Raw genomic sequence first — 18,081 nt, 5'->3', positions numbered from 1 at the left:
GACCGACGTACGTCGATAGACGCGACACAGTTACAGTTCGGCAAGAGACACACAGAGACATCGACTGAGGAGAGAAGCCCAACATCCATTCCAAGCTAGTTCACTGTAACTTCTCCTTGAGGAACTTCTCGACACTCCGGAAGCCCACAAGAAACAGAAGCCAACGAGATCCTCACAAACTGCGTTAGCAGGAGTCCCCCCCCCCCCTCCCTCCTCCCCCATGACTGACCTGATTGTGCCGTCACCTCAGAACGCGTGCTGGTCTGATGGGCCGGACTCTGGAGTTTGTTGGAGGGGGGGAAGAGTGTGTATTTTATATATGCTTTTGTTAGACAGATAATTATTTAATTTTTTTCTGGGAGGGGTCAGCGAACGTGAGACACACACACACACACACACACACACACACACACACATACACACACACACACACACACACACACACACACACACACACACACAGTTAATATGCTGGTGTTTGAAGGAGGTCAAGGCTTAGTCTTGTAGTCTAGTTGGCCTACTCGACGTATGGTGGGAGCTTTTTTTTTTTTCATATTTCTTTGTAGATGTTATCCTTTTGTGTGTGTCTGTCTGTGTGTGTCTGTCTCTGTGTGTTTGTCTGTGTGTGTCTGTCTCTGTGTGTTTGTCTGTGTGTGTCTGTCTCTGTGTGTTTGTCTGTGTGTCTGTCTCTGTGTGTCTCTGTCTTTTCAATTTCGCACTTTTTCCACCTCTCTCTCTCTCTCTCTCTCTCTCTCTCTCGCTCTCTCTCTCTCTCTCTCTCTCTCTCTCTCTCTCTCTCTCTCTCTCTCTCTCTCTCTCTCTCTCTCTCAGGTAATCAGGTCAATTGAGGGGGGGGGGCCGGACAGTGAGACGTGATAATTGCAACTATTCACCTATCCGTTGCAACAAGAGGATGAAGGGACTGGGGATTGTTGACTTCTGCACCACTCCTCCCTATCCACCAGCGTTCTTATTCTTTTCTTTCTCCTACTATCTCTCCTCCCTTTCTTCCTCAGGGATTTGTTCGGCTTGTCTTTTTACTTTTGTTTCTTCTGGTTTCTTACTCTTTCTCCTTCTTTAATTTTTGTTCTTAGTTATCTTTCTCCTTCTGTATGTGTTTCGCTTTCTTATCTCCTGTTTGTTCCCTCTTTCTATCCCACTATTTTCTTATGCTTTTCTTTAACTTTTCTTCCTTCTCGGTTCTATTCAACTATTCGTATATTCCTTTAATATTTGTTTCTTTCACGCGTCTTCCTCCTATTCTACTTTATTACCATCTTCTGTCTCTTCTTCTATCTTATTTTATTTTTGCTTCATCTGAAATTCCTCTTTATTTTCTCACGTGTATATTTTATTTTCCCCTATGGCGTGTATTTTATTTCATTGTTGCTCCCTTCACTACGTTTCATATACCTGGTTTCAGTCCTTGTTCATGGTTTTTTGTCATGTTCATTGTTCATGATAACGTGAACAATGAACACGTTCATTGTTCACCTGTTCCTTCTCCCTGTTCCTTCTTCACTGTAACATAACATGTAACCCTGTCAGAATAGTTAATACATATGCAAGTTTTCTCAGTACAGTTAATACACATTTTTTTTTAGATGTAAATCGATTAGTTTCGTTATAATTATTGAAGCAGCTTGTTAATCAAGAACTTGTTCAGTTACTGCTGATGGGATCAGTCTAAACTCGGGACCATTCTCGTAGTTGATAACTATATCTACAAAGAAAAGCTAATAATTCGTCATAACTGATGGAGGTGGTTTGTTCCGTAACTTTATTTAACTACAGGAAGACCAAATTCATTGATGCCGCAATGAATGCTTGTCTAATTGCATGACGTCGACCAATTAGAACCGTGAATGTTGGTAGCTGGAAGGTTATGTCACTTTTGAAGCGTGGATGTGATTGGCTGAAGCCCAGCAGTTTGGGTAGAGTTTTGTCAACGAAATTCTCAGTTAATATCCAGTCATTGCAACCGATGCAAGAGCTGTCGTGGAGGAGTTTACAAAGTCGTCTTAGATGTGTGGGAGCAAAACGAATATTTTAGTGTCCAAGTACTGACGGATGATACAGTGTCAAGACTGCAAATGGATGCCACAGAGATTGTGGAGCGTCTTGGCTCGAGGCTCAGAATTTCCGAAGAGGAATCTTCTGGTCACCTGAGGGGTCATCTGAAGTTCTAGAGAAACTCTCCAGAGAGCTGGATTTGCTGAAGATATAAAGCGTAACGATGAGACATGATCACAACGTACAAAATATTCCCTTGATTAGATGATTATGGAAGTTAGAAACACAAGTGAGCTAACATGATGTAAGGAATTACCCGGACCCTAGGGTCCGGGGTTCGATTCCCGGCCGAGGTAGAAACAAGTGGGTATAGTTTCTTCCATCTGATGTGTCTGTTCACCTAGCAGTAAATAGATACCTCGGAGTTAGATAGCTTCTGTGGGCTGTATCCCACAGAATACAGCCCAGGATCGAGCTAATAGCTCGATCCTGCTGGAACAAATTAGTGATTACACACATACATACATACATACACACACACACACACACACACTCAGCAAAAACGTCGAGAAGCTTAGACGTCTTGAGGCAGCAGGAATGTCCAGAAGCTTCGACGTCTTGAGGCAGCAGGAATTTCCAGAAGCTTTGACGTCTTGAGGCAGCAGGAATGTCCAGAAGCTTCGACGTCTTGAGGCAGCAGGAATGTCCAGAAGCTTCGACGTCTTGAGGCAGCAGGAATGTCCAGAAGCTTCGACGTCTTGAGGCAGCAGGAATGTCCAGAAGCTTCGACGTCTTGAGGCAGCAGGAATGTCCAGAAGCTTCGACGTCTTGAGGCAGCAGGAATGTCCAGAAGCTTCGACGTCTTGAGGCAGCAAGAATGTCCAGAAGCTTCGACGTCTTGAGGCAGCAGGAATGTCCAGAAGCTTCGACGTCTTGAGGCAGCAGGAATGTCCAGAAGCTTCGACGTCTTGAGGCAGCAGGAATGTCCAGAAGCTTCGACGTCTTGAGGCAGCAGGAACACCAGGAGCTTCGACGTCTTGAGGCAGCAGGAATGTCCAGAAGCTTCGACGTCTTGAGGCAGCAGGAATGTCCAGAAGCTTCGACGTCTTGAGGCAGCAGGAATGTCCAGAAGCTTCGACATCTTGAGGCAGCAGGAATGTCCAGAAGCTTCGACGTCTTGAGGCAGCAAAAACGTCCAGAAGCTTCGACGTCTTGAGGCAGCAGGAATGTCCAGACGATTTGACGTCTTGAGGCAGCAGGAATGTCCAGAAGCTTCGACATCTTGAGGCAGCAAGAATGTCCAGAAGCTTCGACGTCTTGAGGCAGCAGGAATGTCCAGAAGCTTCGACGTCTTGAGGCAGCAAAAACGTCCAGAAGCTTCGACGTCTTGAGGCAGCAGGAATGTCCAGACGATTTGACGTCTTGAGGCAGCAGGAATGTCCAGAAGCTTCGACATCTTGAGGCAGCAAGAATGTCCAGAAGCTTCGACGTCTTGAGGCAGCAGGAATGTCCAGAAGCTTCGACGTCTTGAGGCAGCAGGAATGTCCAGAAGCTTTGACGTCTTGAGGCAGCAAAAACGTCCAGAAGCTTCGACGTCTTGAGGCAGTAAGAACGTCGAGAAGCTTCCACGTCTTGAGGCAGTAAGAACGTCGAGAAGCTTCCACGTCTTGAAACTTCAAGAACGTCGAGAAGCACCTCGTGTCTTTCCAGAAAATTCCGATCAAGTTAGTGTGGCAAGGAACCTGTCAGTAGTTTTTCATTTTCTTTTTTTAACGTAGAATATTGTATGACCACCGAGCCGTGTAGTGAAGTCGATATATATGACTTAGACAGGAAGAGAGAGAGACACAGAGGCAAAGACAGAAAAAGAGAGAGACAGGAAAAGATAGACGAAGGTAGAGACTGAAAGAGAAACATAGAAACACAAGGCAGAAGAGGATCACAGAACAAACACAAGATATGCCATAGACTCTGTAGCGAAGGCTACTCTGCTGCAAAATCCCTTCGACTGAACCCAGTTTCCGAAAAGACTTTACTTTTTCCATAAATTATGTGAGTCAACTCATGAATTAAAACACAGTCCTGTTTTAGATCATTGCAAGTCAGAGCTGCAATGATCGTATATTTAGCCTGAAACCCACTACTCAAACCCGTCCTCTTGATTTGCCACAACGTCCGAAATACAAAGTGTTAAACAAACCAGAAACAAACGAACCTAAGCAACCTCCATAAGCTTCCATATTGATGCGTAGAAAACAGGAATATTTACATAGAAAATGGGAATACTTAGACTTATTTCGGAGAGGGGGGGGGGGTGTCTCGAAAACATAGTTGCTAAAGTCTAACCGCTTCAGATTTAGGAAAAGTAGCTTCTAAACTCAGATCAATAGAAAGTATAAGTAACCTAAACTTATCAAAAGAGAAAAACATTAGACATACGTGAATCTATCAAACGTTTGAATAGACTTAAGAACCTTAGTTAATAAAACGTTGTAAACACACTATTCTATCCACATATGAACGGCCCTCGATTGTGAAGCTTCAAATTAGAATCCACACCTAGAAAAGTCACAAAATAAAACATGAAAAAGTTCAGAAATATGTGACAAGGCTTTTGCCGGAGCTGTGGTAACTTTATAGTCCAGAACACTCAACCACGTTGGTAGGAAGAAAGAAGTAAAGATTTATAATACTGAGAATAATACGGGTTTTATAACGCTGTGAATCGACAATGGAAAAAGAGGTTAAGTTTAAAATAACATATAATTGAGGTTCAGAGGCCCCCGGGAGGTAGCGGGAGACACAGATGAGCCGGAGAGATTCAACAATATATATATATATATATATATATATATATATATATATATATATATATATATATATATATATATATATATATATATATATATATATATATATATATAATATCACAAAAGCTTCTAATAAATACCATGGTCTACGAGAAAATACAGGAGAAGGGAATTCAGTAAAAAGTATAAACTAATAATACAGGAAATACGAGGAATTAAAGTGCTTGTATTTTGATGATAAGGCTCAGCCTGCGAGCTAATCTGTTTGAGAACACCTGAGTGAATATACACACACCTCACGTCACTGGAAAAGATAAGCAAGAGGGGATTATTACCCTTTCACACAAGTGTTAATGAATTTACAGAACAGTGTGAGGTAAGGAAATATATTTAAGGTGGTAGGTAAGGTGGTACTGGAACAAAGGGCACGGGTAGCAATCTGAACACTCCAATGAGCAGCAAACATATCCCAGAATCATTTTGTGCTCAATTACCTATTTTATAAATAAAATTAAGTATGAATTTATGTGGGGGTGATTGATTCTGCAACTCTTCTGCGTCACCCCTTCTCCACCTTCTTCAAAATGCTCTCCCATTCTCTCTTTCACATCCAAATCTCACGAAATCACTTGTGATTGGTCTTGATTGACATCCCAGAACACAAGTTCCGTCTCCAGCAGAGAGAGAGAGAGAGAGACTAACAACATGAGTTTACCAGGAGATCCAATCCTTTCTCTGAAACATCAAAAGCCCCTTTGCCTATCTTCTAATGCAATTTCTCTAAAATCTAGCTGTTACGACCATCACTAGATGTGATGAGCAACGGATGCACTAACAGAACGTTCTTGAGATTCAAGGACGTATAATGTAGAACGACATTTCGAGATATCTTGCGATAGTCAACATGGAAGATTAAACCCGTCTGAGAATTATACATATATATATATATATATATATATATATATATATATATATATATATATATATATTTATATATATATATATATATATATATATATATATATATATATATATATATATATATATATATATATATAGTCGTCGCTAAACTGTATATTATTTAAATATTTTGTCCCAATTGTATGTGTTTAACTATTAGAACCTGCTTTTCTAGCCGACGGATATCGAATATACTGACGTACTTTTCTCTATCATGTATTCTACTTGATAGGGTACCTGGCGGTGTATGGGTCCGCCCTGTGCCCAGGCCTCTTTCCCCATATACAACCTCCAGATTTATACCTCACACCCCCATCTCCCCCATATACACACTCTCCTGGTCTCTATCTACACACACCCTCCCAGTATCCGCACTCTCTCTTATCCAATATACCTGCCTTCTCTCTCTCCCCCCACACATATATACCCTTCCAGGTGTCTCACCACACTCCTCCCTTCCCTATCTACTCCTAAACACATACTTCCTATATTCCTCCCACACGCAGCCTCCCCATTACCTCAAACACAAACACCTTCCAAGTTTCCCCATATCACTGTAACTATTTTCACTACGCACACCATCTCCATCCTTCAGCAACATCTCAATTTCTTCCCTCAGACACATCGTCATCATCTTCCCTACATTTTCCCTTTGAAATCTCCAGCCTCTTACGCCCTTTTGTTCTCACTACACACACACACACACACACACACACACACACACACACACACACACACACACACACACACACACACACACACACACACACCACATCACCACATCACTGAAACCACTTTCACAAATCACTGTCATCAGCCCCATAAACATGTTCACAAATATCTTCTTCACACACATACTCTCCACATATGCCACACATATTCTCCACAACATATTCCACACATATCCACATCATTGCAATCAAAGAGTTGTGCTCTGAAAGCATCACTCTTGGACCCAGCTTATCTAGCAATCGAGTGTGTAGTGTGTGAGTGTATAACCAGATCACCTGCTGAAAAGCGTTGGATCGTTGAGAATTCAAGCATTACTGCACCACTGAGTTTGAGTACAATTGATACCATCATTTAGGTGAGTCGAGGCTGTTCCCGAGTTTTCTTTGGTCCTTTGGCAGCAGACATTGCAATGGCGACTATTCCCGTTGCAATTGGGTTCGATCATTATGTTGGTGCTGTGTGTGTGTGTGTGAGTGTGTGTGTGTGTGTGTGTGTGTGTGTGTGTGTGTGTGTGTGTGTGTGTGAGTGTGAGTGTGAGTGTGTGTGTGTGTGTGTGTGTGTGTGTACTCACCTAGTTGTGTTTGCGGGGGTTGAGCTCATTGGTCCCGCCTCTTAACTGTCAATTAACAGGTGTACATATTCCTGAGCCTACTGGGCTCTATCTCATCTACATTTGAAACTGTAAGGAGTCAGCCTCCACCATATCACTGCCTAATGCACCTCTCTCTCTCTCTCTCTCTCTCTCTCTCTCTCTCTCTCTCTCTCTCTCTCTCTCTCTCTCTCTCTCTCTCTCTCTCTCTCTCTCTCTCTCTCTCTGTTATTAGTACCTCATATCAACGTAATAACAATAGAATCACCCACTACGGTGGCAAACAACTTTAATGATATTGACAAGGTGGCTTTCACAGCTTCCACTTTTCCGAGGTCAGGATTACACGATCTAAAGGTGTGTAAAGGTATTCAACCAGACTTGTCCCAGAGCTGTTGGGAGAGGCAGAGAGAGAGACAGAGACAGAGACAGAGAGAGAGAGAGAGAGAGAGAGAGAGAGAGAGAGAGAGAGAGAGAGAGAGAGAGAGAGAGAGAGAGAGAGTGTGTGTTTCACCAAAACTCTTAAAAATTGAGTTTTTCAAAGTTTTGGTGAAAAGGAATGCTGTCAAAAATATTCACAAAAACCTATATGGAAAAAATATTGAGAGGACTATCATGAACAGTTGCAAGAATAGATAAGATAAGAGGATTGAAAAGCAGGATAAAATTGCAACGTAAAGGAAGATCCGTGCAATTGACCTGGACCTTCAGACGTATCTATATAAATGAACACAGAGACAAATATGCACATATAAAGACAATGTTTGCATCGATTTGATTGATCCCAAAGAACAAAAGAACTTATTTCCCAAATAAAGAGATCGTTACTTATTCATTTGTTCTATGTCTCACCTCTCCTAAAAAAAAATATGAGGATATGAAAGAGAGAAAAGAGGAATCAAACATATTTATAATAAATACAGAGCCAAAAAATAATAGAAATAATCTATAAAAAAGTGTTTTCCAAGCAACTAAGAAAAACAAAAAAAGACCTGAGAGAGAAAAAAGAGCGATAAGCGTAACTCTTCAGAGAGCAATGAAAGACGTAACTCTCCTGATGAAGAGAGACACGTACAATGAAGTGACTATACTGGCAATATAATTGAGGAAGAGGGTGGATTATGAGCAAAGATAGTGAGATTGGCCAAGTATCGAACCCCCTATCTCCTAAAACCCCTGTTTCCTCCCCCTCTCCCTTCCTCTTCCATTTCCTCTCTCTCTCTCTCCCTCCTCCATCTCTTCTCCCTCCCTACTTCCTTACAGTCCCAGTGAGCGACAAAAGATCTAGACAGGATTATTCTGTTATTTTGTTGTGCAGGAATATTCCTGCGAGGGCCTCTAAGCCTCTGGCTGACCCACTAAGTGTTTCTCGTTTCTTGTGTATATCCATACACTTACGCGGTGTATGAGTATTTATGACGTATGTTCGCTTCAGTCATATTATGGCCAAAGTGTTTAACAATTTCTTCTACGCTGTTGAATCTCGGTTGAAGTCATATTTGATTTGTAACTCAGGGATTTTCTGCTATTGTTATAATGTAGAAGATCTTTACTGACCCATAAGAGGCAGCTCACATCTATATCCACCCAAACTCATTCTTGCGTATGTCTAACCTACGCTTGAAACAACTAGGGGGGATCCACCCCTTATGCCTTTTGGGTTATCTGACTATTTGTTCAATGCAGTTGTTTTTCTCCTTTTTCTCTTATTGTTCTGCTAATCATCCTCTTGATTTTCCTACTCTATCTGTAACGATTTTCCTCTTCTTTCTCTTTATTGTATTTATTTTCATACTTCTCTTCATCAGTTTTGGCTTCCTCATTTTGCTGAGGCTTCTTGACCTTCCTTATCTCTTCTTTATCATCTGTTTCACGTTCTGATTTTTTTTGTCTTCTACATCAATTTTCCTCATTTTTCTCCTTCTTGTTCTCTGTCTCTTGCTAATGCTTTCACATCTTTTTATCTCTTATTTCTCTTCAACATCACATATCTATTCATCTTTGTTTGGTTCTTTTCTCCTTTTTCAAATTTTCTCTCATTTCTGTTCTTCGTCCTTCTGTTGGTTCTGCTTCTGTTCTTGGCTCTATTCCTCTTCCTTCTCCTTCTCTCGTTTTTAATACTTCTTTCTTGACAGTGTCGTCTTCAGACCTCTTTAATCTACACCTCTTTGTCTAAAATCTTTCACATCCTCTTGCTCCTCTTTGGCCCGAAGAGGAGCTCTTTTTCCTGATGGATTGGAGCGTACTAAGAGGAGAGTCTTATGCTGTTGCATTATGCAAGAGGAGCATAAGTATAAAAGCATAAGAGGAGCTTTCTTCAATTTTTCTGCAAAGCCTAAGGAACAAGAGGTATTTGATGCTGTCCCCTCGATGCAAAGGGAAGGGCAAGCTTCGGTCGTTGTGTTATTTATTTGTGTACTCACCTAATTGTGCTTGCGGGGGTTGAGCTCTGGCTCTTTGGTCCCGCCTCTCAACCGTCAATCAACTGGTGTACAGATTCCTGAGCCTATTGGGCTCTATCATATCTACATTTGAAACTGTGTATGGAGTCAGCCTCCACCACATCACTTCCTAATGCATTCCATTTACTAACTACTCTGACACTGAAAAAGTTCTTTCTAATGTCTCTGTGGCTCATTTGGGTACTCAGCTTCCACCTGTGTCCCCTTGTTCGCGTCCCACCAGTGTTGAATAGTTCATCCTTGTTTACCCGGTCGATTCCCCTGAGGATTTTGTAGGTTGTGATCATGTCCCCCCTAACTCTTCTGTCTTCCAGTGTCGTAAGGTGCATTTCCCGCAGCCTTTCCTCATAACTCATGCCTCTTAGTTCTGGGACTAGTCTAGTAGCATACCTTTGGACTTTTTCCAGCTTCGTCTTGTGCTTGACAAGGTACGGGCTCCATGCTGGGGCCGCATACTCCAGGATTGGTCTTACATATGTGGTGTACAAGATTCTGAATGATTCCTTACACAGGTTCCTGAACGCCGTTCTGATGTTAGCCAGCCTCGCATATGCCGCAGACGTTATTCTCTTTATGTGGGCTTCAGGAGACAGGTTTGGTGTGATATCAACTCCTAGATCTTTCTCTCTGTCTGTTTCATTAAGTACTTCATCTCCTATTCTGTATCCTGTGCCTGGCCTCCTGTTTCCACTGCCTAGTTTCATTACTTTGCATTTTCTCGGGTTGAACTTCAACAGCCATTTGTTGGACCATTCACTCAGTCTATCCAGGTCATCTTGTAGCCTCCTACTATCATCCTCTGTTTCAATCCTCCTCATAATTTTTGCATCGTCGGCAAACATTGAGAGGAACGAATCTATACCCTCTGGGAGATCATTTACATATACCAGAAACAGTATAGGTCCAAGGACTGACCCCTGCGGGACTCCACTTGTGACGTCTCGCCAATCTGAGACCTCACCCCTCACACAGACTCGTTGTCTCCTGTTGCTTAGGTACTCCTCTATCCACCGGAGTACCTTCCCTCTCACTCCAGCCTTCATCTCCAACTTTCGCACTAGCCTCTTGTGTGGCACTGTATCAAAGGCTTTCTGACAATCCAAAAATACGCAGTCTGCCCACCCTTCTCTTTCTTGCCTTATTTTTGTTGCCTGGTCGTAGAATTCAAGTAACCCTTTGAGGCAGGACCTGCCATCCCTGAACCCATGTTGATGCTGTGTTACAAAGTTCCTTCGCTCCAGATGCTCCACTAGTTTTTTTCGCACAATCTTCTCCATCAGCTTGCATGGTATGCAGGTTAGGGACACTGGCCTGTAGTTCAGTGCCTCCTGTCTATCCCCTTTCTTGTATATCGGGACTACATTAGCTGCTTTCCAAATATCTGGCAGTTCCCCTGTTGCCAGTGATTTGTTATACACTATGGAGAGTGGTAGGCTCAGTTCTCTTGCTCCTTCCTTTAGAACCCAAGGGGAGATTCCATCTGGGCCTATAGCCTTCGTCACGTCCAACTCTAGTAAACACTTCCTTACTTCCCCACTGGTAATCTCAAACTCTTCCAGTGGTTCCTGGTTAGCTATTCCCTCACTTACCTCTGGAATTTCTCCTTGCTCTAAGGTGAAGACCTCCTGGAATTTCTTATTCAATTCCTCACACACTTCCTTGTCATTTGTAGTGAATCCTTCCGCCCCTATCCTTAATCTCATAACCTGTTCCTTTACTGTTGTTTTTCTCCTAATGTGGCTATGCAACAATTTAGGCTGAGTCTTTGCCTTGCTTGTGTGTGTTTGCGTCTGTGCGTGTGAGTTTGCTTGTGTATTTGTGTGTGTCTTGGTGGTACTGTCATTGTGTATGGGAGTGTGTGTGGTACTGTTTTTGTGGTCATGTTATTGAGTGAGTGTGTGTGTATGTGGGTGGGTGTGGGTGTGTGTGTGTGTGTGTGTGTGTGTGTGTGTGTGTGTGTGTGTGTGTGTGTGTACTTACCTAGTTGTGTTGGCGGGGTTTGAGCTCTGCTGGCTCTTTCGTCCGGCCTCTCAACTGTCAATTAACTGATGTACAGGTTCTTGAGCCTATTGGGCTCTATCATATCAACATTTGAAACTGTGTATGGAGTCAGCCTCCACCACATCACTTCCTAATGCATTCCATTTGTCAACTACTTTCACACTAAAAAAAAATCTTTCTAATATCTCTATGACTCATTTGAGCACTCAATTTCCACCTGAGTCCCTTAGTGCCTGTGCCCCTTGTGTTAAATATCCTGTCAGCTATCTACCCTATCAATTCCTTTGAAAATCTTGTATGTGGTGAGCATATCCCCTCTAAGAGAGCCGGAGAGAGCGAAGTGGATGATGGTTCGGTAGTGATCATCTTGGGAGAGTCTGGCCCAAGATCAAGAAACTCCAGAGACATTTTCCCAGGCAAAGGAGTTGATCTGTTCCATATGGAAGAGGCGGCTCCAAGACGCTCTCTCCATTACCGACACCTTGATTAAAGACGGTAGACTCTTTCACCTGCAGTTTGATTGGTATTAATGATAGTTAGGTGTTGCTTGAGCACGTTCTTGCATAGCCATGAGCCAGGGATTGAAAGAGAGAGAGAGAGAGAGAGAGAGAGAGAGAGAGAGAGAGAGAGAGAGAGAGAGAGAGAGAGAGAGAGAGAGAGACAGACAGACAGAGAGAGAGAGAGAGAGAGAATTTAAAGAGATATAATGAGAAATCAAGAGAGACAGAAAAATGGTATGTTATGGAAAGAAAGAGAAAGAGCAGAATCCCAAACTAAAAATCCTGATATTATTTTTTCCTTCCCCCATCCCAACCTTTCCAACCATCCCATCCCTACTGACCCTCGACACGCAGTTTTGTCTACATTTTCTGTAACATTTGTTTGGAGTGAAAACATTTTGTCTGCCTTTGTTCAATCAATCGACCGTCGTTCATCTAAGAAGAGGAGCGCTCTGTTTCCCCACACAATTTGCGTTTTTAGTTCGTTTTCTATATATTTATTTTGCTTTCAGCTTCAACTGTATCTCTTTGTCTCTCTCTCTCTCTCTCTCTTTCTCTCTCTCTCTCTCTCTCTCTCTCTCTCTCTCTCTCTCTCTCTCTCTCTCTCTCTCTCTCTCTCTCTCTCTCTCTCTCTCTCTCTCTCTCTTTGCCTCTCTTTGCCTCTCTCTCTCTCTCTCTCTCTCTCTCTCTCTCTCTCTCTCTCTCTCTCTCTCTCTCTCTCTCTCTCTCTCTCTCTCTCTCTCTCTCTCTCATTCAGTGAAGGCTATTCTCACCTCTAGGAATTTTCTGTCATGGGGAAAACAAACACAAACACACACATACGCACACACACACACACACACACACACACACACACACACACACACACACACACACACACACACACACACATACACACTCACACACACACAAAACACACATTCACATAAAACACTCATTCACACAAACACACACACACCTCTGGGAGGATAAAAACTAAATCGAGTCTGCTCTGATCAAACATTGTAACAACAGCCTTAATGTGAGCCCCGGTATGTACAAGTTGGATCCCTATTTAAGCCTCAATATAGCACGTCAAAACAATATAGCAATCATTTAACCCGTATGGCACTTGGAGATATTAATAGGAGCTGCCTCGTATGGGCCAATAGATCTTATGCAATTACCTTCTTTCTTATAATTCCTTTCCTCCACTTATTTTTGGTGGTCAGGTGATCTGCCCAGGCGGATATAAAGGTCTGATCAGCAATCTTATCTTCATTCTACTTTGCTCTGATGAAGGCGAATTAGCCGAAAACGCGTTAAGCATTTTCTATTTTTCACATGTGGTTATTCTGCATATATATATATATATATATATATATATATATATATATATATATATATATATATATATATATATATATATATATATATATATATGTATATATATATATATATATATATATATATATATATATATATATATATATATATATATATATATATATATATGTATGTATGTATTGTATCCAAGAGTGCTTCCCTAGGAAGCACTCGGAGGACAGAGCCACATAGAGTAACTTGGCTTTTCACAACTTCGTGGCAATGAAAAGACCGTTATTATGTAAATTTTTCATGCAAGTTTGCTGTAATCTCAACAATGATGTGTAATTAGTGTAGCTCATTATGATAATTTGGCCAAGCTGGTAGAAAAATTAACTTTGAAATGCACATTAATTGTCAGAACAATTACGAAATATGACTCCATCCTTTCATGAAATAAAAAAGATATTCAGAATTGTTAAAGTTTGAAAATGAAAATGATGCTGCTTTAATTCCATATTTTTTTATGAAAAAAATCATGCTGATATAGACTGAGAATGTGAAGTTTGAACCATTTACAGCCGTGTTTTTTTTACTAAGAATGTGTAAGGTAATTAAAGCAATTAAGGTAAGGAATATTAACTTAATGCAATCTTCAATCTTATCATAAAGTCTATATTCCACTCCTGCTGCAAATTTTACCTTTTACTAAGCATTGAATATCTGAGTTTCTATTTGGCATGAATAGTTAGCCCAGGAATTTGCATTTGCCTATTGCATGCACTTGAGCGGGGTTGTTCTGCGTAGTTTTCGTCATTAGGCAAGAATACATTAAGATGTAATTTCTCGCCTGCAATTTCGCCACTAATTGAAGCAATTATATACGTCTAATGCAAGCCCGTTCTTGTCCAGTTTCCTTCGAGCATTTCAATTAGGTAACAAAATTCTGCCACTCTCCAAGTAGAAAATTTAAATCATATGTATAATTAAATAGTCTTAAGGGAATGGAAGACCTTCAGTTTATCACAGAGTATAAAAATGTGCACAGGAATGGTTATTATTAAATGATTTACTGTCATTCTTAGTTACATTATTATTTGTTCATGGAACTGAACTGTTTGCCCCAGTACTGCAGTGAAGTGGTTCTTGCAACAATTTGGAGATCAAAGAGTGTGAATATACCAGAATCTACTCACTTTAAGATTTTTATGAAGACCGAGCTCTATCTATTGGGTTTTGCCTCTAAATCAATACTCTTCTAATATGATTCTCGATCTCACGATATAATTCATAATGTAAATTGACCAGACCACACACTAGAAGTTGAAGGGACGACGACGTTTCGGTCCGTCCTGGACCATTCTCAAGTCGATTCACAATCACATTCCATTCACAATCACCATTCACAATCGACTTGAGAATGGTCCAGGACGGACCGAAACGTCGTCGTCCCTTCAACTTCTAGTGTGTGGTCTGGTCAACATACTTCAGGCACGTTATTGTGACTCATCGCCTGCATAATGTTAATTAAAACTTGTGTATTGAGTTATAGTGATATTACTGCCTATGCATGTTGCATACCCTCACTATCAGTGCATTAGGAAAAAAAATTATTAGTAATTCTTGAGTGTATTCTTGTACTTAGGCATATTAAATAACCTCTCTCTTGTATGGGCGTGAGACCAGGATGAGTGTGTGTGTGTGTGTGTGTGTGTGTGTACTCACCTATTTGTGCTTGCGGGTGGTAGAGCTTTGCCTCTTCGGTCAGAGTGTACTCACCTATTTGCACTCACTTGTGCTTGTGGGTGTTGAGCTCTGGCTCTTTGGTCCCGCCTCTCAACTGTCAATCAACAGGTGTACAGATTCCTGAGCCTACTGGGCTCTATCATATCTACACTTGAAACTATGTATGGAGTCAGCCTCCACCACATCACTGCTTAATGCATTCCTTTTGTCAACCACTCTGATACTAAAAAAGTTCATTTCTAATACCTCTGTGGCTCATCGGGATACTCAGTTTTCACCTGTGTCCCCTTGATCGCGTTCAATGGGACACATGGGTACGTGTTAAACAATTTATCTTTATCTACCATGATTTCTTTTAGAATTTTGTAGGTAGTTATCATGTCTCCCCGAGCTCTCGTATCTCCCAGCGATCTTAGAGACATTTCATGCAGCCTTTCCTCGTAACTCATGACTGTGTGTGTGTGTGTGTGTGTGTGTGTGTGTGTGTGTGTATGTGTGTGTGTGTGTGTGTGTGTGTGTGTGTGTGTGTGTGTGTGTGTGTGTGTGTGTGTGTGTGTGTGTGTGTGTGAACATCAGTTCATTGCCTTCTGCTTTTCTAGCAAGAATACCACAAATCCCTTTGGCTCCCTGCCTCCGTCTCTCCCTTGGAGCCTAATTCTATTTGCTGGTACACGGTAGCCGCTAAGCAATGCTTCGCTTCAACATTTCCCCAAATCATTGCCCGTTGTGGTGACACAGTACACACAGGTTTGGGGGCGGAATTGGAAAAGAATTGCGAGGCAGCGATGGAAGGAACGAGATGAGAGGCAGTTTGGAAGGCAGCGGAAATGGAAAGGCTTGAGTAACGAGGAAGAGAAGGAATTCAGAAAATAAAGGAAAGGTGAAAATGTTGTTTAAAGTTTTGTGGGAAATACGGTGCTAAAAGAGGAAAGATGGGACATAGAGAGGAAGAGAAGAAGGGTATAATAGATGGAATGGGGTAAGGGGAAAGGAGTTGTTGGGAATAAAGGGAAGGAAAAGGTGAAGGGTGTGTGTGTGTGTGTGTGTGTGTGTGTGTGTGTGTGTGTGTGTGTGTGTGTGCGTGTGCGTGCGTGCGTGCGTGTGTGTGTGGTCATCGTATTAGAGGTGTAACCCACTTCAGGTTCTGAAGGAGCCAACATATCCTTGAAAAGTTCATCGAGAGATGAACGTTTTAAGGAATCCTCGAGCACGGCCACTCACCTAAACCAACTGGAGTTAGGCAACTGTTGTGGGTCGCATCATACAGCAGGTCAGTAGAAGACCTAATGGAACCTTACTAGGCCTAGATATAGATTTAGGCCTAGTCTTGTATCTCTCCAGACAGATGCAAGGAGCAGGAAAGCAGCGAGGACTAGGCTTACAGACATAGGCATAGATTTTTCATTCCATTATTAAAGGTCTCTTAATGGTTATTGTTTAAAATTAGTTATGACAAAGTCAGTTAATTCGGCAGCGTCAACAACTTTATTTCCTCAGGAATTGGGCTCTCCGAGAACGACTTATCCTTTGAAGGAAAAAACTAATTTTCTTCCTCTTACTAAGTTATCTTTCTTCTCCACTAAGTTCTCCTCCTCCTCCTCCGTCTTCATTACGACATCTCCATCTTCCCTTCCATCTTCTCGCATCCCTTCTTCTTTTTCACTTGTAATTTTGTCAGTTTTGTCACTCATCATCTGCCATTCAAAAGGCGAGATGGGTAGAGTGGTAGGCAGTGAAGGGTGAAGGAAGGGCAGAGACGGATGGAAGAATGAGGGAGGAATGGAGAGAGAGAGAGATGGAAGCAGGAAGAAGGGAGAGAGAGAGAGATGGAAGCAGGAGGGAGAGAGAGAGAGATGGAAGAAGGAAGGAGGGAGAGAGAGAGAGAGAGAGATGGAAGAAGGAAGGAGGGAGAGAGAGAAAGAGATGGAAGCAAGAGGGAGGGAGAGAGAGAGAGATGGAAGCAGGAGGGAGGGAAAGAGAGAGAGAGAGATGGAATCAGGAGGAAGGAGGAGGGAATGAGAACAAAGGAAAGTTGATTCCAAGGAGAAACTGGCTATATAACCACTTCCCACTCATGTACCTCTTTCATCTCCTATTTATCAGTGATTGGAAAGTTACCTGTCGATACGAGTATCCAGAAAGAGGACTTGTCTCTCTCTTACACACAGCTGCTCAAGCCTCCTACTCCTCCTCCTGCCCTTGAAACTTTAGGTCAAGGGCAACCCATTGTGGATATCATCCTTATCGTGAGGAGGTTTGGGTCTCCCGGTTAATTTCTTTACTGCATCCACATCTCTTTGATTAATATTTGGCTTCTTCCCGCGCAATCTGCTACGGTCTCGCTATATGCAGGTCGGCGTTCAATCCCCGATCGTCCAAGTGGTTTGGCATCATTCTTTTCCCCATTCCCACCCTAAATCCTTATCCTGACCCCTTCTAGGTGCTATATAGTCATAATGGCTTGGCCCTTTCCCCTCTCACAATTCCCTGCCCGCACAATCTTTCACTGCACAGTATATATGCATTCCCAGCCTTCTCTCTGCACACTACACATGCAGTTTAATTACCCTCCGCGGTTGTCCAACAACAGCTCAAATAATTAGTATGTAACATTAAAATGGGTGGATCGACCAGCCTGTGTTTTTGCAGGGCGATTTCAGCATATACTCTTCATATATGAAGCAGTGATAGTAACAGGGATTATAGAAAAAGTTATCAAAATGAGAAAAACAATGGATTTCATAGAAAAGAAATTTGGTAGTGTTTCATATTTTAATTCATGAGATGTTGCAAAATGCTAAATGGTGATTGATTGCACACCAGCAATCAACAGCCAATTAATGCACAACTATATTCTACCCACTTCAAGACTCCGCTACAATATAGAAGCATCAAGAAATATGGGCTAATAGGCCCTCTGCAATTACTTCCATTCTTACCTTCAATACCCATTGTTTCGTGTT

At 41.9% G+C, this 18,081-nt stretch overlaps 1 protein-coding gene across 1 annotated transcript; it reads right to left on the bottom strand.

Moving 5' to 3' along the window:
* Positions 1-8,847: 8,847 nt before the first annotated feature.
* On the bottom strand, positions 8,848-16,809 carry LOC138357531 (DDRGK domain-containing protein 1-like). The gene is made up of 3 exons (XM_069314399.1): positions 16,678-16,809; positions 9,269-9,368; positions 8,848-8,981 (listed from the first exon to the last, which is right to left on the bottom strand). Exons 1-3 carry the CDS (start codon positions 16,807-16,809, stop codon positions 8,848-8,850), a joined length of 366 nt encoding a protein of 121 aa, XP_069170500.1.
* Between the last annotated feature and the right edge of the window lie 1,272 nt (positions 16,810-18,081).

Source organism: Procambarus clarkii, chromosome 78 (genome assembly GCF_040958095.1).
Source record: "Procambarus clarkii isolate CNS0578487 chromosome 78, FALCON_Pclarkii_2.0, whole genome shotgun sequence".
NCBI lineage: Eukaryota > Metazoa > Arthropoda > Malacostraca > Decapoda > Cambaridae > Procambarus > Procambarus clarkii.
The sequence above is the reverse complement of the archived record's forward strand: the minus strand, read 5'-3'. Positions and strand labels throughout refer to the sequence as shown.